Source organism: Drosophila subobscura, chromosome E, assembly GCF_008121235.1.
Source record: "Drosophila subobscura isolate 14011-0131.10 chromosome E, UCBerk_Dsub_1.0, whole genome shotgun sequence".
NCBI lineage: Eukaryota > Metazoa > Arthropoda > Insecta > Diptera > Drosophilidae > Drosophila > Drosophila subobscura.
Genome location: NC_048531.1, coordinates 5,667,709 through 5,693,180, shown reverse-complemented (window position 1 = coordinate 5,693,180; position 25,472 = coordinate 5,667,709). Strand labels below are relative to the sequence as shown.

Below are 25,472 nucleotides of genomic sequence, written 5' to 3'. Positions count from 1 at the left end.
GGAATCTCCCGCCAAGTATGTATCTGAGATCCAGGTCGCAGCGGAAAATTGATAATTATTTTGCTTAATTTTGTGCCTCAAACCGCTTGTCTGGCCCCCAAGCCAAGGTCCAACCCTCGGGGGTCTGGTTGGCTGGCTGACGTCACAGGCGAACGACCTTGAGCTGCCACAGTTTCGGGATTCGAACTGGGGAGTGTGCAGGGGCACTGGGCAGGTCAATTAGCAATTGCCTGAGTGTGACATTTTTCCATTTTCACGGACGAATGCATTCGAAGCAATTACCAAATGGTTTTCCTTTTGCTGCGAGCGGCTTTTGCGTCTGTTGCCAGGCGGGCGGTCGCTGAAGAAATCTTTTCTGATAAAAATAGGAGGAGCTTCGTGGTGTGGCAGGAGGCAGATATCCAGGTGCATATGCTTCTATAATTTAATGAAATCTCTTGTGATCCTGTAAATACATTTTCAGGTAGATTTATGTACCCCCATGTATACATAATCCTTTCGCCTGGCGCACATTTGCTGGTTAGGAAGGGATAATACTAATACCATTTGATGCCAATTAAAGCTCTCGTTCTGTGTGCTGCCATTTCCCTGCCATTTCCCCTCCTCCCAATTTGCAACACTAAATCTCAGTGTGTTTTCCGCTATTCCGCTTTGTTATACGAGTATCTCCGCCATTAAGTCGCTTATCTTATCAGCAGTGATTAGACACGCTTCTACTTGATTGCCAGCCATCAAATTGCATTTGAGAGTGGGGACAGGGACTGGGAACTAAGCGGATTGGACTTGCCGACTGGTTTCATGGATGCCCACAATATTGGCTTCTCTTTCGCTTTGCTGCACGGGTTCGTATGGGCTGTTCAAATTGGTTCAAAATGAATTGCCAAAAGCCTTCCCGTGGCTCAACAGGTTCCGCTAAGAAAAAGGAAATTGAAAAGCCCCACCCTGGCCCAAAGTGAATAACGAAAATAAAAGCAAGGAAATGTCACCACTGTTCACCCATTTATTCAGAGCGTCAGGCAATGCGGAAATGACGACAACCAGGACTGCGAGGTAGACGAGGATGACGGAGGCGAGGTTTGCCCTTTATCCTTCCCATTGTTGTGTGGAGCGGAGGTTAAAGCATTTGCGGATGTCAGCCGCATCGGAATGGGCGTTTGTCCTGCTTTGGAGTCCTCCTACGGCTTCTCGACAACCTCCTTCGCACGCCCAATTATACAGCGCGTTTCGCAAGTGTAATGCCCTTAAAGGTTTTGCATTTCAAAGCTTTCGTTTGCGAGAATTGCTCTTAGAGACCTGCTGGCTGAGACCTGAGATGGACTTCAAATGGCTTACAGTTTCGGGTAGGCACTGTGCTGCGGTTTGTCGTCTGCAAATGAGTGCCGCGTGACGTAGACAGAAAATAAGAGGCCCCCAAAATGGACCCGAACCCTGTTTCAACCACATTTTTCTCGCGCATTTCGCCGTGACTTAATTGCTGTGTGCCTCTCTCTCTCTCTCTCTCTCTCTGTTCTTCTCTCTCTTAGCATACATGTTGGCATACATATGTATAAGAGAAATCCGCACCTTTGCGGCTTTTCGACTTTTTTGTGTTCGCTGAAACCTCTTTTTGTGCCTTTTATTTTGCCAGGTCGCTCTCCACCGCTCTCCACCGCTCTCCGCCACAAACACCCAACGTACTCCCTCTTCGTTCTTGCTGCGCTTTTATTTAAAACATTTTTTTGTCGTGTTGCTTTGTCGCATTTTAATCTGCACATAGCACGCGATTACCTGGCCCTGCCCGCGCCTCCCTTCCTCACCGCTGGCCTGGGCTGCCTTTTTAGGCCCTAATGTATGTGAGAGTTCCGGCAGTAGTCTGGCCATAGTGTGCGCGTGTGTGTGTGTGTGTGTGTGTGTGTGTTCGCATTGTTGCTGCTTAAGCGCGATTTACACACAAATGCGTTACCGCCGCTGCGGCTCTTCCTGCCGCCTGCCTTTGCTGCCTCTTTCCGTCGTTCAGTCTTTCAGTCTTTCCGCCCCGACGTCGGCACATACTCACTCGTACAGAAATAACAACCAAGCTGTTTTATTTTTAACACACCACCAATTATAAACAATGGCTGTGCATGTGTGTGTGTGTGTGTTTTTTTGCGACTAAGTTTAGTCACTATTCAAATGAAAACTTGTTTGAATGTCTCGACTGGGGGATACCCGCTAACTGGGTGATATTTTCACCCATGAATACATTTTGTATCCTTCAACAACCAGTAATTCCTGCCAAGCTAATTATGATCTGGGAACCTTCTTCATCACAAATACAACATACCCTGTACTCTACGATTACCAAGCACCGAGTATATCTTAGATGTGGCTTCTTTGATTAACTATTAATTTGCTTTTTTTCTGTTTGACACAATTTGAATTTCAATTAAAATGCAAATTTGAAATGCACACAAATTATGGCATTTCTTGTTCAAATTTAGCTTGAAAAAATAATGCATAAAATGATTATAAATAGAACGAAGCGCGGCCCACCACTCGCTTTTCCTTTATAGTTCTATTTCTGCTCAAGTTTGGGGAAAGTGTTTACTAATGTGGAGTGATGGGCGAGCAACTTGAGTGGCTCCAAGATAGCGATTCAATTATGGGATCAGCCACACAGCAGCTTGGGTGGAGTCTCGGGAAACTTTCCGCTCTCTCAGAAATATTGCGGCTGAAAGTTCCACTACAACTAGCAATGAGATTCCGAAATACGAGTAGTTTGGAGCTTCAAGGATTTCGTCTCGCAGCACGGACAACACTGAGCCAAGGACAAATCAGGGGCATAACTCGAAAGGCTCCCAAATGTGCGGGGACATAACAAAAGGCGTTGGAGCAGTCAGTCGAAGGTGCGTCCAGGGCTCGGGTTCCGGTCCCCTCACATGTGCTCCACACACACACATGTACATATGTACATACCCCCAAAACAAAGAACCAAAATAAAAGGTGAACGCACAAACACAAAAAAAAGGGGGAAATTTGTTGCTGCGGTCGCAAAAAACGCTGAGGTTAACGAGCTGACGGGGCCAATGCGGCTGCAGCCGGCAAAGATGATGTGGAAATGATGGCATGGCTCTGGCTCTGGCTCTGGCTCTCTGGTCTGTGCTTGTGTCCTGCGCCTCAAAGAAAGGCAGGCGGCAAGGGGTGGGGCGAGGTCACGCCAAAACAGACACTAAAAGTCAACGGCAGGGCGGATGTGGCTCTGGTCTGGGTGGGGTGTGTGTTCGGGTTTTGCTTTTGTTGTCATTTGCAGCAGCCACCGAAAGTAGGCTGTATTAAAATTTTAGTATACCAATTGTGTGTGTGTGTGTGTGTGTGTGTGTGTGTGTGTGTGTGTGTGTGTTTGTGTTGTGTGTGTGTGTGTGTTAGCTGGTCTCAAATGACGCCTTGCTTAGAATGCTTTGTGTGTGCGTTTTGCGGTTATGCTGTGTAATTGTCGATTTTTGGGCCTTTGACGTCAAACCCAAAACAATAATCGTTGCCACTTTTGCTTGCGGATGGCTGGCTGATATTTTAGCGGCTTCTTTGTTGCCTCATAAATACACACACAAACACAAACACAGACACAGACACAGGCGGATGACAAATAAAGCAATTAAATAATTGCAGTTACATTTTAAAATCGACTCATCATTCCTTTTGACATGCCACAAGCAATTTCTTCCATCACTTAATTAATTTAAATTAAATTTATGTGTGTACATATTTTCGTACGTCCTGTCTGTGGGGTTCCTTTTTGAAGGAAAATACGCTCTGGCAGAAGCCTTTTGAAAGCATTAAAAGTACATAAATTACCGGAACTCCCAACCACGCACAGCTCAATAATAAACGCACTTTCTTGAAGGATATTCATAGATTGGTGGGGAGTGGAGTGGAAAAATGTGTTTCCAAATCATTTGGGTGTCTATTTTTGGCTCAATTTTGGGGCACAAAGTTTTAATGGCCTTCATGTTTGCAGCATAGCCAGCAAAGTGGCTTGCAGGTCTTTTACTTTTTGGTTAGGTAAGGGCCGTGGTTATGCTTCCAACACTTTTTAATTGCCAATTAAGAAGTTTTATTTGACGAACACTTGCCATTCCATTCCTCGCTCCTACAAGAGGAGGAGATTTTTGCATGCGAATAATGCGTGGTAATGGTAGTAAGTACTTTGGGTACTTTTCGTGGTATTTGGCTGACCAATCGATCGGTTGGTGGCAGCGGCAAAGGCATCCGACAAGAAACAACTAAAAGAAAACTCGCACGCGTTAACAAAATCATTTAATTTGGCCAAGAAAAGGTGGCAGAAGAGTGAGAGAGAGGGAGAGGGAGAAGGAGAGGGAGAAAGAGGCGCTAACAAAAATATGAGTTTTTGATGGAATGTGCGGCGAGGGGCCAGGATGGTAATGGGCAGGCAGAGGGCATTGGAGCCAGCGAAAAGAACGTAACGTAACGAACATAACAAACGCAAAGCACACACAAACGCACAGCGAAAACAGAGGCATACACACCCACAGACACATACTCACACAAACACACAGTGGCGGAGGCTAAAAATAGAAGTGCGCCTCCCGCCGCGGCACACCCTAAAGTGGGGCAGAGACAGCGACGAAGGAGGCAGAAGGAAAGAAAGACAAGGACAAGACAAGATTACAAAAGTGTAAGCAGCAATTCCCAGAAGTTGCTTTCTTTCGCCTTCCCCTCGCTCTTCCATTCTCTCTGTCTCTCTTTTCGGCTGTCTTTTGGCCCCCTCAGACACACACACACACACAGACACACAGGCATATAGACTGTGGGATCAGACGCCGCATATCAAACTGTTGATGGTTTGTTGCTTCGTTTATTTGTTGCTATATTTGGCCATTTGCTGTTGCCTCTTCCTGTGGTGCCACCCTCGCCGTGCCTCTGCCTCTGCCTCCTGCCTCCTGCCACCACATCTGCTTCTCTCACTCTGCTTGGCTGCTCTTATTGCCATTGTTAGTTTGATACCCTTGAAGGGGCCCACACGAACAATTGATCCGAAAACAAATCTTTACGAAAATGATGTTGTTGTTTCCAGAGATTACTTCGTACTTACATACATATGTACGTATGTATATGTGCCATAGATTTGAGTGTATCTTTGACTAATTTAATACAAATGGGATCACTTATTGTGCATACTTCTGCCATACATATATGGGAAGGATATTCTAATCTTCGGCACCTGAAAGCATATTTTATTTCGTGTGTTTGTCTTAGTTCCAATTGCCGGACGAGCCCCAGCCGTGCCCCGTAAAAGCGGTCGCTTCCCAGCCCTCTCCCCATGTGTGTGTAGAATTAGACATAGAATTAATTAATAAATATATGTATATGTATACATCTGTACATATACATTTGTGTAGGTATACTTACAAACATAAGTTAAACTTTAATGACAAAAGTGGTGAAAAGGCATTTAGCACGCTTGCGGTCCAATCTTAATGCCATCCGAGAGTTGAAAGCTTTGATTGACACTGTGGACGTCCTTTGCTTTGCTTTTCTATGCCTAAATATTCATGCAGAGAATGTCTAGGAAAAGCTCAGAGACCACACCGCGTATACTTGATAATCTTCTTCTGCGACATGCCATTTTCTGCTACTTGTATTCAGCGACTGCTTTAGTTCACAGAAATTAAGTTCACTTTTGATTAAATCTGCTGCCATCATCAGACATATGCTTCTGCTTGCTTGGCCCATAAAATACAGAGCCCCAAAAAGTGCTGACTGGCCTCGTAAATGAACAAAAAATGGAGCGAAAACGGGGCATAAATGAGCCATAAACTATGTGTATTTTGGAGAGCTAAGAGCCTGGGGGCTGCCGCTGCGCTGAGTTATGGGAGATTTTCAATGTTCCCTAACAATATGCAAAGTACTGGGGCGGCTGCCAGAGATAGTGGAGAGAGCGGAGTGGTCGAGCCATTTGCATATAAAGTGCACAAGTAGGGAGCACAGTGATGCGGCCAAGTGCTTATGTGGTAGCAGCTCATAAAATGGTGGAAACGTTAACAAGTAATGAGAAAGGTAGTTGTTCGGGCCTCTGACTATCGGAATCCCAGTTAGACCTCATGACGTTTGGATAATTCGATACTCAGTTGGTCTTAATGCCGTCAAGATACCTGACATCCTTTGCCTGGGGCAGCGTTTCCCTGGGTTCTCCACGCTTGACAGACAGTCCCACGTCAGAGAAAAACATTTTCGGGGCTGGTTTTTTGGCCAAAATCTGAAAGGTTTTCCATGTCCCAGGCTCCAGGGCCCATTGCGTTCCATGTGTGTGCGTGTGATTTATCCGCATTGAATATGAAGTGGCTGGAAAACGTGGAGGAGTCCTGACAATTAGCTTGCAGGCAGCGTAGTCGAAAAACATTTTGCCAGAGTGAACACAGAGAGACACATAGAAAGGAGCTTATTAAATTACAATAAATGCCAGGCAGAAGCAAAGTATGTCCGGAGGGGCACCAGCGGGCTCTCCAACATCTCATCGTCCTTCCGCCTGCATCCCGTATCCTCAGCGATTGTATTTTTTACGCCCTGCTAAGCAAAACACAACACAAAAGGAAACAGCACAAAAAAATTGCGAAAAAATAATACACCCAAGTCGAACCTGAGGCCGTTCCCATTCCCTATATGAGAGTGGGTGTGGAACAACAAAAACAATAAAAATATGTTAAATTAATTGAAACAAAAAACACAAGAGAACACACATAAAAGCAAACGGCTGAGTTCCCCACACACATATGCAGAAAGAGAAAGAAAGCCAGTCCTAAACTAATAGAAAGCCAAAACGGAACACTTTGTCGGTGCCAGATACCAAGTCTCGCCAGTATTGCTGCTACATTTCAAGATGAAATTTAATCAAAACCTCATTACAGAAGGCCTGAGAGAGATAGAGAAATAGAGAAATGGAGAGAGAGAGACAGAGGGGTCCAAAATAATGAGGGGAGCGTGGATCAGGAGCACCTCAATTTGTTGTCGCTGTGTTGTCCTGCCATGTCCTTTCCATTCCGGAAGCTTGACAAAAATTGAATTCATTTTTGATGAGGGGCCAAACGCATACAAAAGATAGACAGAAACGTAGCGAGAGCAAGAAACAGAGAGAGATAGATGGATATGGAAAAAGAGAGCTGGAGGAGGAGGAGACAAATGTGTCAAAGGCATTTTTCTTTCTTTCATTTTTGTTGCCTTCTCCGGGCATAATTTGGGTCCGAAAAGTGAAATTTTCAGCCCCGACAAATTGCCAGGTTGTTTGTTGTCTATGATGATGAGATGTCTCAGAAAAGGGAATGGAGGGGGCAAGCGGAATGGCAGGGCCCATCAATTCTGGAAGTTGTCATATACTCGTATGAATTTGCCCAGCCTTTTGTTTTATGCGTTGCTCTTTACTATTTACGGCTGAAATATGCAGGATACCAGGAATGGCTTACTCTGTTTTCACTCGGTGTTGGCTGTGTTGGCTGTGTGGGCTGTGTGGGTGGGTGTAAAGACGAGAGTTTAATGTCCCAACGAGTCTCCTGCCTTCTCTCTTATTTTTTTTTGAGTCGCTGTCTCTGTCTTGCTGCTGACTGCTGCTGCTCCTGTTTATGTGCGCCACATAAAACTATCAATTTATTGCTGCAAAATCGTTGCGCGCTGTTTCCTTTGGCTGCTGCTTCCTGCAAAGCGACGCCGCCCTCACACACACACACACACACACAGCCACACAGATTCAGAGACTCTCACACAATACATGCATACCATTGCACATTGCATTTTGCTATCTTTTCGTGGGTTTTGCTATTGTTGTTGGCAGCATTTTAGGCGCCATGATGACGAGACAACAGGCGTTTGCAGCTCTCCTTTTCACTGCTGCTGCTGCTGCTCCTCCTTTTCGATGTTCCTGTGTTTATGTGTGTATTTGTGTGTCGTTTGTGATGGTGTGGGTGGCACAAAAGGTTTTCTCCTCTCCCATCTCGAACTTTGTTACAAGTTCGTGTGCGACTTATTTTTTGCCACGAACTTTGCGCTCTGCTGCTGCACTACGTATACGCCATGTCTGTCGCATGACAAAAATAGCATTGGCTTAAACCGAAGCCAAAGCTGAGAGCTAAAACGGGCTCCACCACGCCACCGATGGGACCGACCACAATTCACAGCTTTAGCAGCTCCTTGGCAACAGCCAAATCCTTTTTATGCTTTTGATTTTTTGACACTTTTCGTTCCCCAGTTGTTCTTGCTGTTATTGTAGGTTGCTCTCGCTGTTCTTGTGGCTTGCTCGGTTGTCTCCGAGTGTCTTAGCGTCGACACGCGTTGATTTTGTTAGAAGGGTTCAAGTTTTTTGGTACAGTTGCCGCTGCACCCGGCATGTGCCATGGGTTTGTGGATGTAATTTGCATATTAGACTCGCGAATATGTGCATGAGATGCACTCGAATGTCATAAGAAGTTGCCGAAATCTCCATTTTCTGCTGCAACAGACATGTCACTATGTCTGACACTTGAGTATAACCATTGAGGGGATGTTTTCCCAGAATTTCCGCTTTGAAATATGGCCTGTTGTGGTATAGTCATGCACACGACTAGACAACAACGACAATTATCGAGTTTGCCACAGTCGAGCCTTGTGATATATGATTTAATAATAGCTGATTAGTCCACCTTTGGTAGTGTGTCCAGCAAATGCAGTTGGATATCAAATTCTGGCAATTATCAAAACCGGGCCACAACGATATGTTGTTTATTCCGTGCTTGATGCACTGTTTTAATGCCTCCTTTAGGTGTATTAATGGGTGGCCTCTGTTCCAATTTCTATCGTGACTTGCCTGATTTGGCATGGCCATCAGAAACTGTGCCATTCAACCCCGAGCCACTGCTCTGGGGCAGAGCTCTAGCTGGGACGCTTATTTCAATTTATTGCAACAACGATAAGACCCTTCCCGACGACCTCCGCCACAGCCCCAGCCCCCGCCCAGACGAAGGAGAGCGCAGTGAAACTAGCAAACAAGCACAAAAATCAATTTAAAGTTCAATAGCCTCAGTCGCTAGCTAACTGACTGCCTGCCTGAGCGGGCGGGCGGACGTTTGAGCTGGGTGAGTGGGTGACTGGGTGACGGTCGGATTGGGTGGTTGGCTGCATGGCACATGCCAGGCCCCGTGGCTGTGGCTCAGACTTGGCTGAGTTGGCTCCAAAAAAGAAGGGCGCCAACAACAGCAGCAGCAGCAGAAGTAGCAGCAGCAGCAGCAACTAGCAATGCATCCATATATCCCCTCGAACAAATGTTGCAACAATTTTGCGAGTTATTTGTGTGTGAAATTAAGTTCAAAGTACAAGTTGTGGGGTTGACTAGAGGCAGCAATAATGATAGTGGCCCGAGGCTAATGGCCGACATTGCTCTGCGTAATGCACGCCAAAGAGCCAGCCAATGTCGAATCTGAATAAGTTGTGCTTCGAGGACACCATAAATATCTTACACAGTGCAACCTCCCTCCCGCCACAGTGCAGCCGCAATGGTTGGGGCAGATCAAACGTGCCCAAGTGCCCATTGATGCAATTATGAGGTGCACAACGAAGTTGATAAATGGCAATCGGCATGAGCGCCACCGGCGGCGACACTGTCATCGCCATTCAACATTCACCATTCAACACTCAACATTCTCCATTCCCAATCATCATCATCAGCAGCAGCAGCGTAGGCGTCTCCGTCACTGGGATCTCTGTCTGTCTCTGCGCAGGTGAGGGCGGTGGCGGTGTCGGTGGCTCTTCAAATGCAAATGACTCTTTGGCACGCCACGCAGCTGGAGACACCCAGCAGACAGTGTTCGACAATGTAGCTAACGAAGCGCACCTGACAGCCCCCAGGAACCCTCCATTGATCTGCCGCTGACAGACGGGCAGCAGTGGGTGCGGACTGGATGGCTGGCTGGGGGTGGTGGCATGAATGTAGAGACAAACAGTTGAGTGTCAAGTTGCTTATGAGCTTTTTATCTCGACTGCCCCACACGCTGGGACAGGTGATTGAGCAGAAATATGAAACTGCAACCACAAATGCAACCACAGTACAGCCCACACGTACACACTGGCAAATTGTTGAACCGCAGCAGGTGCTGCACATTTTTCAAAGCGTCACGTTAATGAATGGACAATGTTCGTGCCCACAACCCACGTGCTACCAAAAACTTTCAACCTGCCCTGCCCTGCTCTGTGGGCGGTTAAGGCTTCATTTGATTGCCAAGTGAAATTTTATCCAATGAATTGTGCGATTCTCTTTCAGCATAGAATCAAAAGAAGCCAAAATGCAAAAATACGAATTGCCAAACGAATCGGTAACAAAAAAACAGAACATAACAGCACAGAAGAATTGTCCGCGCACCTAAAAATAGCGCACAGGAAAGTTGCAAGAGCAAAACGAGTGTGGGAAAATCGGAAATAGAGGAAAACCTATACGGGCAACTTCAACAAATCTCTATACACAAACATGCAGTAGAGTGTAGTGTGTGTGTGTGTGTGTGTAAACCGGAGGCGCCAACATGTCCTACAAGTGATTTATTTTTATGTATTTGTTAGTGGAGAGAAGAAAAAGTAAACGGGAAAAGGCAGTATAAGAGGAGGGAGCAGAAAGCGTGGAATGGCACAAAAAAATAAAGTTTGTGTTGTTGTTGCTGCTGCTTCTGGTACTGACAGCGTCGTCGCTTCACGGTCTCTTTCTCTCTCTCTCTCTCGCTCTCTCTTTGTCTGTATCTCTTCCTCTCTTTCGCTGTCTCTGTGCAAGTCCAGCCACAGAAAGCAGTAAAGTAGTAAACGTGGAACGATTTATAACAGAAAAAACCTTCTAAGCGACTGCGACTGCTCTGCCGTTGCGCGTTGCATAGACAAGCAAATGTTGGTGGCGGGGGGATGCAACATCACAGAGGAAAGCAAATAAAGGTAGCATACTTTAATGCGCCGGGCTCCCGGGTCCTGTGCAAGTTGCAACATTTAGACGCAAATCATGGCAGACATTAGCGTGTGCAAAACTTTTTCACTGAGCGATTTATGGGAAAAGTTATCCGCTTCCTCTATTCTCTATCCGCTCTACTCTGCGAGCTCTGTCTTCTTCTACCTGAGAGCACTACAACTATTTGGACTGACTGTGCAACCTGTGTCATGTGTCCTTCTTTCTGCTTGTTTATGTTGCAGAGTGTCCCACCGCCATGGATGGCATGGAGCGATTCGCCTGCCCCGTACCCGATCGGCAGGGACGGTATCGCTGCATAGACGATCATGTTCTGTGCGATGGCTTCATCGATTGCCCCGACGGCGAGGATGAGGACCGAAGATCCTGCATGTTCTACAAGACGGTAAGTGGAGCAGCCTTCGAGCCTGTACACGGACCAAACTAATCCCAAATCGAAATTGTTTTTGCTTCTCTCTCATTGCAGACGAAGGCTCATTTGGATGTCTTAGCGGATGCATTACTGCGATGGGCGCGAGGGCGTTAGGCTCCATTTCCCGTCCCCGCCCCCACGCTCTCAAAAACACTCTGAGACAAAAACACACACAGATACACACTCGATACAAAATACACCTAGAAAACCCATGTTAATCATAAATGACTTACAACTAGTTTTAACAACTTCCCCCGCCCTCTTTCTTTAAAGCCCAAACACTCACAAACACACACACATACACAGAAAAGACAACCACCCCGCCTGCCCCATGAAGAGAGCAGGTTACCCCAGACCCATAGACCTCACAGAAAAATGATATAAAAGACACAAAAATACGAAAGAATGAACTTGCTGCCTGTAAAAAGCCCGCACGGATTTCCACGTAAAGAAAGTAGAGAGAAACCATGAGAGAAACTAAGTAAAACAAATGAAACAAACGAAACGAAACGAGTCGAGTCGAGTCGGCGATTATGCATAAGGAAAAGGTATGATTATTATTACACTATTATTATTAATTATCAACTAAAAGTAAAAGCAAAACCAAACCAAAACGAATACGAACTCGAACACGAAAGAGAAGAACCGTGGAAAGACAGCAGAATCCATACGGAGGAGTCCTAAAAGCTAAATTAGAATTCAACCAAAAAAAGATAACAAAAAAAAGAAGACTTTTTCATTGTTTTGAATTTTTTTCGCGAAAGCAAAAAAAAAAAAAAAAAATAAAAAAAACGGTAAGAAAAGGAAAGCAAAACCAAAATCAGGCCTAACTATTTTTAGTACATATTAAATAAATATATTATAAATATATCTAACTATATGAATATATTTCGTGTAAATTATTTAATTATATGTGTATTAAAGATTAAATGTTAAATAAAAAAAAACAAGAAAATAAATCAAAACGAAGCGGATAGGCGGCAAAGAAAATTACAATTAAATTACAAAAAAATTAAAAGAGCGTGCAAAAGCAAAAGCAAAAGCAAGAGAAGAAGCAGAAGCAGAACTGGAGAGGAGAAAAATTATATATACATATACACAGAAGAACAGACATAAATGATATATAAATAATTATATGGTATATACATACATATGTACACTTATTACAAACAAATATACAATTGATGGAAATATTGAAATAGGTTTTACTGATAACTGATAACTGCTGATAACTAAAAAAGATAACGATGAATGCTAAATAATGTACTTATATACAAATACAATAACAGCGAAACTAACATGTTTAGAGAGGAATGGAATAACCATACGAGTAACATTTACAAACTAGCGGATCGGATGAAGGCAGAAAACATTTACATAAGCAAAAAGACTTGACTTGATTATACCTATTATGATTGATAGTTGAGGCTTCAAACTACATACATACGAGTATAGTTTTCATTTGATATTTTTCCATTATTTACGTGCTACGTGCTTTTTTTTCACACACATATGTATGTATGTACACGTGTACTCGTACCCCTACGACTGCCTACAGTCGAGGTCGAGACTCCACACACCTGCATGTAAATATGACTTTATCCTGACCCTTTCCTCCCATATATTCTGATTCTGATTTGCATGTAAAGTTATGTATGTATCGCCCACCATTCACCAACCTTCACAACCAAGCCCCTGAAAGAACTCTCACGGAAACGGCAGCTATTGTAGTTAAGTAAATTTATTTACATAATTATAGTATATTCAAATAACAACGGACTTATAGCAAAAGGATAATAAGCCTAAACCCAAACACACACATACACACACACACACACACTACAAAACGAAAGGAAAGCCAGTCAATTTGCCAACGACTCGTAACTTTTTAGCCAGACCGTAATACGAATTCAGATTTCATAGCCACCTTTTGATGCCCGCTTTCATTCGATAGGTACACAATACATTTCCACACCCATTGGCAACCACTTAGGGTAATGGCAGAAGGGATCTGATCAAATCCAGGAAAACAATCAACTAAGAGATACAATCAAGCAAATTCTTAATTTAATGTTTACTAGTTCCAGCATTGAAAAAACACAAAATTAAACCCATAATAATGAGAGAGCCCAGAGCCCTGCCAAGCCGTTTTTACTCGATGCCATATACAAATGTGTAGTTCGGATCTGGGAAAACTGTCCCAGCACACGTTTACCCACCACTCCAATTACAATTTGTTGACATCGTGGATATAACGCTTTAATGGATGCCTTTGCTATAAAAAGCCGACATTAATCCAGTTCTTTATGCTTCAGGCTCTCCTTTTTCGCTTTTCCCTCATTTCCAATTATATACATACTATGTGCAATATATGTTAGGGGACACTTTGGCTGTAGGGCTAAATGGAATATGATTGAGAATTATACAAAAACGGAATAACATATGAAATTGCGAGCAATAAAATTTCATATCTTATACAAAGTACGTATAACACGTAAATGGCAGAAAAAAGACGATAATACTAATTGAGAATACGTTTAATAGTAAGTTTCTAATTTTCTTTCCGCTTCCTAAAACCCTGGCCCTGTTCCTGGTCCTCCTCCTTCTCCGTCTCCTTCTACCACAACTACAACAACGATCTTCGTTGTCTAAGACCCAAGAGTATTATGGGCCACACCTTAATTAGTATATTCTTTCGATTGATGATTCGGTAATTGATTTAAATAAATAACTGCAAAATAACCCACCTCTAAAAATAACAAAATAAACAAATAATGGATAACTTAAACAATTTCTATAACAACATGTGTATACATATAAGAACAAATTAACCTAATCAAAGATGATGACAAACCAAACCAAACCAAACGTATTTGCATATTATTAAATGTAATCCTTGGAATTATGCACAAAACAGCAAAACCGCACTAAACTACAACTGCAACTGCAACTACAACTAAAATTACGATTACAGCAATTACAGCAGCAACAAACGAACAAAAAACGAACAAATCAAACCGCAATTTTAATCACTTTTTTGAACGGACTAGAATTTGAGGTGAACTGAACGTAATGAAACAACAATGAAACACACACAGACATATACATATATTTTTGGCCTATTTTTCTATAACCAGTACGAAATTTTTAAAGCAAAAACACAACTTTTATAAAGACAAAAACGAAAGACGAAACGGGAAACGGGAAGAAGTAACGAAAAAGTGCGACTGTAAATAACAAATGAAAAGGAAAGAAGAAGATTCAAAACAGAATTTAATTCAATTTCAGTTCCATTATTTAAAGCATAAAAATATATAAACAACAAAGATCGTTTAAAGGAACTAAATGCCTTTAAATTTTCGAAATTTATCAGTATTTAAGTTTAATTTAATTTGATTTGACTTGACACTTACATTCACGTCTTGGAGGCTTTCTCAGCAACCAGTTTGGTGTACAAAAGGAGAATTTGTATATAGGAATCTGTATTACGAGGGTTAACTGAATTAGAGATTAGAGACCCTATGTCAAACGTTTCTTAAGTTTAAACATTTCCCAGTTTTAGCGCATTCATTTTTCGACCCACTTTTTTTATTACAACAAAATTGAAAACCAAAAAAATAACTAAAAGTTGATGGAAAGAATACACGAAAATATGTAGCTAAAGCCCCAAAACAAAAACAAAAAACTATTGTTGAATGTTAAAAGGAAGACATACACACATACACTTATGCATTGATACACACACACACATGCAAGCATATATATAGTACATATACATATATAAACGTATAGAGCACACAGTCAGCAACACGAAGAAAATGTATTTATTTGTATTTGTATATTTGCAGAGAAAAAAAAAGAAAAACGAAAAAACAAACAAAAACAAAATACTTAACTATAAATGCAATTTATCGAAATCGGTTGATCGATAGTAAACGATGAACATGGTCAATTTTATCGGTTTATATCGGTTTTCATTTATTTTTAATCGGAATTTGCTGTACATATTTTCAGTCTGCCCACGAACAGTCTCTCTCTCACTTTCACTCCTAACTTCTCCTAACTTACCTCCCTCGCTCTCTTTGTCTCTCCTTTTCTCTATCTCTGTCACTCTCCGTCTCTTTCTGACTCGTTTCACTTATGTATTGTATGTAGAGGAGGTCTAATTTTAGCATAATTCCCCTTTTTAATTTAGCAACAGTTTACGTAACTATATTAATTAATTAATTATATATACATATATACGAATATATGATAAAACACAAAACAAAAAACAGAAAATACAACAACAAAAAAACACAACAAAACAAAAAAAAACAAAGAAAAGATGAAAAACAAATACACAACCTAATATACACTGAAAACAAAACCGAAACATGCATTTCTGATTTCTTTACATACAATTTTCGATCAATATTTCAGTAGAATATGTTCCATTTTCCTCTCCACAACAATAACTACAACAACAACAACACCTACAAGAATAGACCACACACAGTCACAGTAAGTTGATAAACCCCATGCATGCCCAATAAATAAATACATATGTACACCAAACAAATACATATTTGTACATATGTATTTGTTTGGTGCAATTCATGAGAAAAGATTTGAATGACAATGAAAGAAAATGGGGAGCTCTTTAATGCTCACAAATGCACTTTTCTTATGAAAATCCATTCGGCTTATAACTCTGTCGGTTTCTTTGGCAACTAAAGAGCCTTCTGCAAGCGCTTACCATTCTCCGAGTGAGCTCCCTCGAGGCAGCTCAGCACTCAGTGGAAGTATAAATGTTGAAGCATGAAAGTCTAAGCCTTAAGTTTAATAAGCATCAATGAATCCTCATATTGTGTGTCTTATGGTCAAGTCTGACCGTCTGTAGGAATAATGTAGGTATGGCCAACAAATAAATGTTAGGCACTTCACTAGGCAGGGAAGCAAACTTTTCAACATTGTCTCGGCGGAAAAAACTTTAATATTAAATTAAATTAAATATCCACAGCACAAGCGTAGCCAAAAAGTATAGCAAATATATAGTATTGTACTCTCAAAAACAATTACAGAAGTATTATCCAGCAAACGGGTTTAGGAGCGATTAAATGAGCGGATTGCTTGATTCAATTCCAAAAGGAGTTTTGAGAGCAGAACGTACTTGGATTTTGATTGAAATGAAGATGAAATCCGTACACGAAGTACGTACATATACACATAAATATGTATGTAGCAAAATATTTACCCAATCAAGCATAAAGTATAAATGTTTTCTGGATGTTTAGTAGATAAGCACACGAGTAAATACATAAAGGCAGTAGCCTCACATAAGTATAAACTATTCAAGTATTAATATCAATTTACTCACATTTAGTAGCGACTAAGAAATGAAAGCCTGGAGAAATGTTGAAAAATTTGCGAAACAATTTATGGAAGCATTGGAGGCTGCATGCAAAACTCCGTCAATATAGCTAGACATAACAATCCCTGCAGAGACTTTGCACCGGTCAAAAAGTGGCCTTCAATGGGCATCAGGTGTTGTGTTACACAGCTTTCATGCGGCTTTGTTCGACTACGGGTGTATGCCACCAAAAGCCGCACTCAACGCAGACACAACCAGAGCCACTGATCCCATTCAATCCCACTTTTATCCCTCTCACTCCTTTTTTTCTTGCTGTCATCCGATTTCTCCTTTTGCACAATGGCCAAACGGCCAAACGCAACGATTGTATGAAGACACCGACCGACCAGTGAAAGGCAATTACGAATACGAGTAGTTTCCAGGACGAGTAATAAGTAGATAAACTCGATACCGACCCCCAAGTAGGCTATGGGGTTTTGCATGCAAAGTGCTCATTATAAATTGTTTGAAGAGGTTGAAGAGTCTTAGTGTTTATCATTTGGAAAATTAACCAGATGCGGCGACACCTCATTGTTCTTGGTTTTGCTTCAGGCAACACTTAATTGGGAGGCAGGCCTCTTTTCGTTGCAGCTTCAACAATTCATAATTGTTCGTTCGCTCCGGGGAAAGTGCAATAATTTTATGTTCTCCCCTGGCAATAATTACACCCATCAACATGTTGAACATTAATTGAAACTGATCCTATCAAATACCTTTTTAGGATAATCATTTACGCGCCCACACACAGCCAGAAGCAAAAACAGAAATACCGACACCAACACCTACCCAGAAACCACACTCGAAACACTCGGACACGACACGTATTAATCATTTGTGTTCAATATAAATAATTAACCATGCAAATGATGTCAAACAATTATAATAAATAGTTTTGCACTGCTGCACTTTTTATGTGATAAATAATTAGCACAAAATCCAAAATGTAACTTTTTCTATGTATTTACATGTATTAATGCACCGCTGTTGCACTTACCACAAAGCAAAAAAACCAAAACGGAAACGAAATTGAAAGTGAAACCGGAATTCGTATTAGAGACTAATTAAATAGAGATTCGATGTAGTAATTGCACAAATCAGCAGAAAGGAGAAGGCAAGGGGCCTCTGCTGTACACAGAATATGCTTCATGGGAACTGTGGCGATTAGTCTTCCACAGAAACACAGACACCACACCCACACCCACACCCACGACACAAACACAGCCATCGAAGAGGCAAAGAGCAACTGCTCCACACGCCATGGATGCACAGGGAACCCCACCTGGATGAGCCAACACTCACAGGAATCAAAAGAGTATTTTCGAGCTATAAGCATAAGTAGTCACCAGTACCTAAAACGCAAATCGAGATGTTGTATGCAGCTGTGCATACTGCATTCCCCTAACATGCACACAATCAAAGCTTAAAAGCAATCCGTCCTAAACTGAAGCTTTGGAGCGGAATCCTCAACTAAAGCGAAAACAGAACGCATAAAGCAACTACCACTAACAACTTCTATCCACACATACACATACATACATACAAGCATACATGTACAGAGGAACACCCACATAGTTGGATTCGCACACGCATGTATACTTAAAGAACACATCCACACCAAAAGCCAAAAGCAACACCACACCCACACCAACACCAACACACACGTAAATGCACTTAAAATGTAAATGTGTGATTTGAATGCACCGCCTCAAAGTATGCACCAAAAAGTTTTCGAAAATGTATTTTTGCACTATTTTTAAATGCACCAAAAACCCAAGAAAAACAGAAAAAAATTATTACAAATTATTAAAATTGAATTCTATTTTAATTAGAGCTCTTTAAAAATGTACGTTTAGACATTATTATAACTTTAGCAAAACAAAAGAAAACAAAAAGAAAGGAAGGGAAAACCTGGAGAGAGATTTTATTTTCGTCTTTTTCCAGAAACTAAACTGTAAGTCAAGAAAAGTCTGCAAAACGTTCGTCTGCAATGAAAATACAGAGCGAAGTAATAAATAACGAAATATAAATAAATAAGATATTTCCACACTGTAAATAGACAAAAACCCATACACAGAACAGAGCCCAACCAAACGGAACAGAACAAAACCCAAACCGGACAGAACCGAACCGTAAAGACACAACAAACTAGATCAAACACGCGACGGAGACAGGCAAACAGGCTAACATATAAACAAACAAAACGATAAAACGATGAAGCGGGAAATGTTTTTAACTTTAATTAGAAAGAGTTTTATGTATTATGTATGGTAGCCCACACAGGGGATCCTACTATTAATTTCTAAGCCATTTAACTTGTAAATTATTATGGTTATAAATGTATAATGTAAATGGAAGCGAATCGAGTAGAAGAGCAAGCGGCAAGTGCGGCAGAGCAAATGCGAATGCCAATAAGGATGCGGGTGATGGTGATGGTGATGCCAAGTAGCATAGAATCGTAACTAAATACAACAAAAACCGGGTATAAATACAGAACTACCATGAAATATTGTATACCTATATATGTGTATGTAGTAAGTGTGCACGCTGGTGGTGTGGTTATAAATTATACCAACATCTGGAGCTTGCAGAAAAGTCTACAAATTTGTACAGACTTGGAGCATATATACATACATATATTTCAAACTAAATGAAACTATACAAGCAAAAAGTCTTACTGCAATCAAGTTCGAACAAGAGAATAAGCCACAACCGACACCCACAACCAAATTAATGAAAATTCCCAAAACAACAAAACAATTATTAATATTGCAATTGAATTATTGAATATGATTATGCGGCAGAACAGAAAAAATGTATTACAAACGAACAAAAAAATCGATATATATATACACACAAAAATAATTTATGAGATTATATATACATATGTATATATATATACCAACATATATATATATATATATATAAATAAAAATATACACATAACAAGAACGGAATATGTGAAATTAAATAAAAACGAAGCCTCAGTCAGTATAAAAAGTCGAATGCTTGATTTAATGGGGGTTATTTGGGCAACCAAATGGATAATGTGGCATTGCGAATAATGATGTTAAAGCCATCAGGTAACACGTAAAAATCATTTATTTGATAGCTTTTGCATTACATGGCCCATGGAAGTATTTCTATCTCTCGTTTAACTGCATCGAGCTCGAGGCTTCTCCATTTGGTTTGTTGAGAGATTAAAGCTCACCTAAAGTTCCAGTGCGAATCAGTCTTCAACCAATTTAAGGTAACTAAAACGAGTTGTAAGGAAGGTTTGCCTTTTGTTGTTGTGGTCCCACGATTAACTGTACCCAATGCGATGTCCTCGTCGGCTGTCAGCCGAAGGAAACTCGTGGATGACAGAGCTCCCTGGATCTTGTGTCGTTCTGTTATTTTTTTGTTTGTAAATAAACAGGTGTCGTAAATTTTAATTAACGCTAGCCGAAAACTAATTTCCAGCTAATAACAAAGCCAGCAGCAGGACGAGCCTGGCTGCGCCGAACAGACCACAGCTGTAGGCAGTGTTCCGGGACCAGGAGACTGGGGATTGGGAGGTTTGCAGTCACGAGTAAACCGACATAACTCAGGCGGCAGTTTGATGGGCGCCACAGCCATGCACCCAGGAGTATAAACGAAATTGTATTTTTGTTGCTGTCGGTTTACGCTTAATTACCTTGTGCCATCCCACATCCCACATCCCGTTTCCGTTTCCGTTTATTTTTGAAATTCTCTCCTCCTTTTTATTGCCCTACGCTTCGCGGGAATCATCATCATTATCATCATGGTACCACGGATAAGGAATTGCAGAAGGAGAATGAGAATGAGAACGGGAACGGGAACCAAAACGAAAACGAAAAGGAGTCACCATCGAAAGCGGAAAGCTATAAGCCGCAAGCAGCAAGCTGAAGCGAAGCCAATGTCGATGTCGTGGCTTTTATGACACGCTGTGGGAAGGGTGGTGGCGGGGGGAGAGCATGTAAATAAAAAGTCGCACATCGTTCATTTTTGGAAAGAATGGATGGTTAAAGGTCAAAGTTCTTTAGCAGAATTCCCGATTCCAGCATGTGACCTTTTCACCCACCCCGATCCCCAAGTCCTTAACCTTTAGTCCTGCTTCGGTTAATTAAGGTGTGACAAATGCAATCTGCAGGCAGGTTAAGCGTGCAATCAGCCAATGTCCCATCTGTGCGGCCGGGCTCATTAAAAGGGGATTTAGTAATCTCTCCTCTCCTCCAGGGCAGAGCAGTGCGGAATACGGACTCGAGCCCATATGGAGGGGCCACCAACCTATGCGCAACCGACGTGCGCTTGGGTCTAGGCGCGATAAAACAAATGCCAAAGCCTAAAATGGCAGATTGTGGCCTTTGCCCTGCCGACTTGATGCCCCTTCGTTGGTTCGTTCTCTGAGCGAAATAAATTGCCCTTAAATCCGGCTGCAATTTGTTGCACACCCACATCGATGGCCAGATCGCAGATGGCCATCCATTGGATGGTGTGGGCTGGAATGGCATGGGTACGGTATGAGATAGATAGGAAACCAAACGTGCCCGGATACGGATACGACCTTGCAATTGTTGGTGGGGCCTATGGCTAAGCCCCTATTCCTATGTGAGCTCGAATCGCAAGTAAACGCAGGGAAAGCCACTCCAAAGAGCTCCGGATTGATGGTAAAACGGTTAAACCATATGTGTGTGTGTGTGCGTTTGTGTCTGTGCGCTGAGGGCCGGGAACTGCAATTTAAAACGAGAAGGGACGTGTGAGACGCTTCTTACGCGTCACAACTTTTATACAACTTTTCTTCATCTGTCATCTACATCAACAACACTACTCACGCCAACACGCTACAGTATGTAAATTATTAAGAGAGATAACATTGAAAAATTTGAAAAATAGCGCGCATAGATCACCAGTAATCATTGTGGCTATAATAATGATCCAATCGGATCCCAACTTGGTGATCTGATAGATATGGTCATTCCCTACGGAATGGCGTTTTTAGTTTTCTGTTATCTTCAAAATTGTAGATTTGGGAGGTTTTCGCCCTTTTGCGGGGGCGGAGCTCATTTTTGAAATACACTGGTTTCAGTGTGAGCATACAGCAGTCTGGTGCCAAAATTTAGTGGCTCTAGCTCTTCTAGTCTCTGAAAACTAGCCGACAAACAAGACGGACAGACGGACGGACGGACGGACAGACGGACAGACAGACATGGCTCAATCGACTCGGCTATTGATGCTGATCAAGAATATATATACTTTATGGGGTCGGAAACGTTTCCTTCTGTGCGTTACATACAACCGTTATCCGCACAAATACAATATACCCTATTTACTCTTCGAGTACCGGGTATAAATAGCACAAATTTCAGTTTATTTTCTCCATCTCTGGGTTTTCTTGTGCGTAGATTATTTTTGCATCAGCAGAGCAGCCACAAGAGCGACTGCCAAACAACTTTTGGCACAGACCAGAACATGCTTTCCACTCCACTCCACTACGCCCACTGCCTGGCCCAATCTCTCTGCCTGCCCCAAAACCAACTTTACTTCGTATAAAAATAAACTCTAATGCAAAATGTTGCGGTCTGTTTCCATTAAAACTCCCTGGACTTTTCTGCAGCTTTTGGCAGTTGCCCTGCGTTGTCCTTGGCTCTACACGGAGCACAACAGTTTCCCTTCTATATGCGTGCGACAACTGACACATGCAGGCACTACTCCTGCTTCCTGTTGCCTGCTTCTCGCTTTTTGGTTGCATTTCCATGGCCAAGCACTGGACATTAACCCATTTCTCCATTTCCCCGGCCACTGCCATAATAAAGAAGGAAGAAGCATCTCAACCCCAATCAACCCAAATAAATTGTGACACGAAAAATGTGCCGCAGACGTTTCTTTGTCTCAGCGAGTGGCAGTGGAAATTCACATAAAATCTGTTGAAATCGGTGTCGTTGTGGCCTCTTTTATGCCCAGCATAAGTACAAGGGTATGTTGTGTTTGTGTCGATCGGAAAACCAAACATTTTGAAGCTCTTCTTGCCATTTATTTTAGTAGGATTTCTAGATAGATTTAGCTCTCGTTTCGCGGGTATCCCGAAGTCGACTCTGGGTCGTTTTGTTCGCTGGCATGCGTTGCCGCTGCTCATTTACTTTCGCTGACAAATATTTGAGTGTCGTCTCTTGGTCTATTCTCCTGTAATTTGCAGCTTTCCATTTTTCAGTCTTAATGTTAATATTAACGGTGCTACGATGCTACGCCACGGATGTTGTGATACATGTTCGTCTCTGTATGAATGAATCTGAAATTAAATTATCTGTTTTACGCTAGAACTATAACTATGTCAGTATTGGTCATGTGTAAATGAATTTGCTATCGTTGGTAGATCAACGATAAAGTCAAATAACATCGTACGCCTCGTCAGGAGCAAGGCTCATGGCAGGCAATCAAAAAAGCATCTGCACTTGCCAGCTGCCCGGTTAATTTGCATGCTAATCCGGCTAGCGATATGCAAACTAGACAGGCCCATTCCCATTCGCATCCTCTGCCATCCATTCTGTTCAGCTGCCCAACCAATCATCTAACTACTATTCATACTCCCTCCCCACTCGGCTTGATATTAGCCCTGCAACTTTTGCTGCTGCTGCTGCAGTTTTATTGTTCAAATGTTGCCAGACCTCCAGGGATGGGATGATACGGTATAACACGTTATGGGATGGTAGGGAGATGTTATGGGGCTCCGTCTCTTTGTTATTGCCATTTGTTGTTGGTCCACAATGTAATTTGGATTGGATTTTTATGACTTGCTGGCCGTGGCATGCAGTTGAAGCCTCTGGGCTAGCATGGCTATTCCAATTTGTTTTATTATTTATTTATTTATTTCCAATTTTCAATAGATGCCAAAGTTGTATTATTTTATATATGTATGTATATGTTGATCATGGCAACTTAGTGAAACAACAGATAGATATATTTCCATATAAAACACATGTGATTCGGGGCACTGTGTCGAACATAATTGATGACTGAAATTAGTTAGAGCATTTTATGGTTAACTTATGCCCATCCTTTCCTACCAATTCCCTTCCCTAAAGTTTTGTTTGTTCTGTCCTTTTGTAATACAATCGAATGATTTCATGGCTGCTGTTACATCGTTTTTTATTCCGTCGAATTTGTGTTGCGAAATTGCATTTTGGTTATTTGTTTTGCCAATAGAGGAGACTGACTTGACTGTTTGTTGGGGCCTGCTTCGCTTTGTCGGGCTGTCAGACAATGGGACGTCGCTGGGGTGTCCCCCGAGAATAGTGCGAACACAATGCCGGCCATGTGTAGGTGTGGTTGCCTGTGTGGATGTGCGAGAGAGAGCTTTGTGTTTCGGTTAATTATCTTTTGTCGATTTAAGCATTTAGCTTCTGAAAAGAGCTGTCACATGGCGGTGTCGGGACGTCACTCAGCAGCAGAATCCGCAGCAGCACAACAATGAGACCAATAAGCGTTGTACCCGTACCCCAATAGCAGATGAAAGAGTCACGCTAATCGTTTGAATATTATTTGGGGACGAGTGACGTTGAGAGACTGGGTGGAGGCGACTGCGGTTTGGCTGTCCCAACAGGTGTTGCCTGATTGCTCATCCTCGTCTTCGCCTCTGCCATTGATGTTGACGTTGACAATAAGCAGCATTAGCGCATTGTTATGCTAAATTGTGTTAGTAGTCGGTGTGGTCCTCCTCGTCGTCACTGATGCCCACCGCCTTGTCGGGGTAGAATTTCTTCAGCACTCGCTGAACATCCGGCACCAGCACCTCAAAGTCGTTGGGGAACTTGTCACGTCTTGGAGGACCCTTCGTCAGGCCCGACCACAGCTCGTGGACGGAGGTGCGAGCATTCTGCGAGATGCCAATCTCGAAGGCGCCATCGCGGGGCACCTGCTTGCCGTTCTTGTTCCTCACCAGCTGGAACTGTCGCTCCGGAATGCGCTCCTGGAAGAAGACGCCGCACTCCTCCGCCTTTATCTGGAAAATGGGGCACTCGGTGGTGTGCTCCACGTAGATTATCGAGCGCTCCTTGCTGAAGTTCTCATCGGCCGTCCAGTCCACCTCCTTGACCTTTTTCTTTGCCTTGGGCATACTTGAGGCTGTGGCTGAGAATTTGGAATTTTCTACTTTCCGAACAGACGAGTATTTCAATGCCTCATTGCTTCTGTTAAAAATGCTAATAATGTATTAATTAATTATATCTCCCACTGATTGATGACTTGACTGCTGCGTTTTATGATTTCTGGCACAAACAGCGGTTCATAAATCTTCACTCTTTGTGTTTCGAAGTGCGCAGCACAGCGGACCAAAGAAAAGTCTGTCCAAAGACATTTTTTTCGACCATTAGCCTCTTGGCTATTTTTAAACTGCAATCAGAAGCAACAACAATTTTTGGGGACATTCTGAAAGAAAGAGTGAACAAGAAAGAAGACATGAACTTTTCTGTTAATTTGGCGGCACTGACAGACAGTCGAAAAGAAACAATCTGAAATGTTGCAGAAACATATGCTTTCATATTCATTTGCCTCCGCAGGCAAATATTTCTTCATCTATTCATGCGCGTATTTATTTAGGTATATTTGTATTAGCCATTTCATATTTTGGCTATATCTACATATGTTTGTGTTCACAAATCTCCAATATAGACGTCAATTTATTGTACTGTCTTTCTTTAGCCGGGCATCAGCAGCGGCCAGTCAACAAATTCTGTGCA

General features: G+C 42.2%; 2 protein-coding genes across 2 annotated transcripts in view; one reads left to right on the top strand and one right to left on the bottom strand.

The window, feature by feature from the left end:
- The window catches only part of LOC117890410, a 29,705-nt gene extending 17,722 nt beyond the window's left edge, over window positions 1–11,983 (top strand). Inside the window, exons 3-4 of the mRNA XM_034795222.1 lie at window positions 11,161–11,321; window positions 11,403–11,983. Coding sequence (XP_034651113.1) covers window positions 11,161–11,321; window positions 11,403–11,462 — 221 coding nt within the window. The 3' untranslated portion in view covers window positions 11,463–11,983. The remainder of the gene's footprint in view (window positions 1–11,160; window positions 11,322–11,402) is intronic.
- An 11,874-nt stretch (window positions 11,984–23,857) lies between these two features.
- On the bottom strand, window positions 23,858–24,895 carry LOC117890290 (selenoprotein H). Its single transcript, XM_034795054.1, has one exon. It carries the CDS (start codon window positions 24,848–24,850, stop codon window positions 24,431–24,433), a length of 420 nt encoding a protein of 139 aa, XP_034650945.1. The 5' UTR covers window positions 24,851–24,895; the 3' UTR covers window positions 23,858–24,430.
- Between the last annotated feature and the right edge of the window lie 577 nt (window positions 24,896–25,472).

Coding starts and splice junctions, on each gene's coding strand:
- LOC117890290 (XM_034795054.1), bottom strand. CDS start 24,850: ATGCCCAAGGCAAAGAAAAAGGTCAAGGAGGTGGACTGGACGGCCGAT.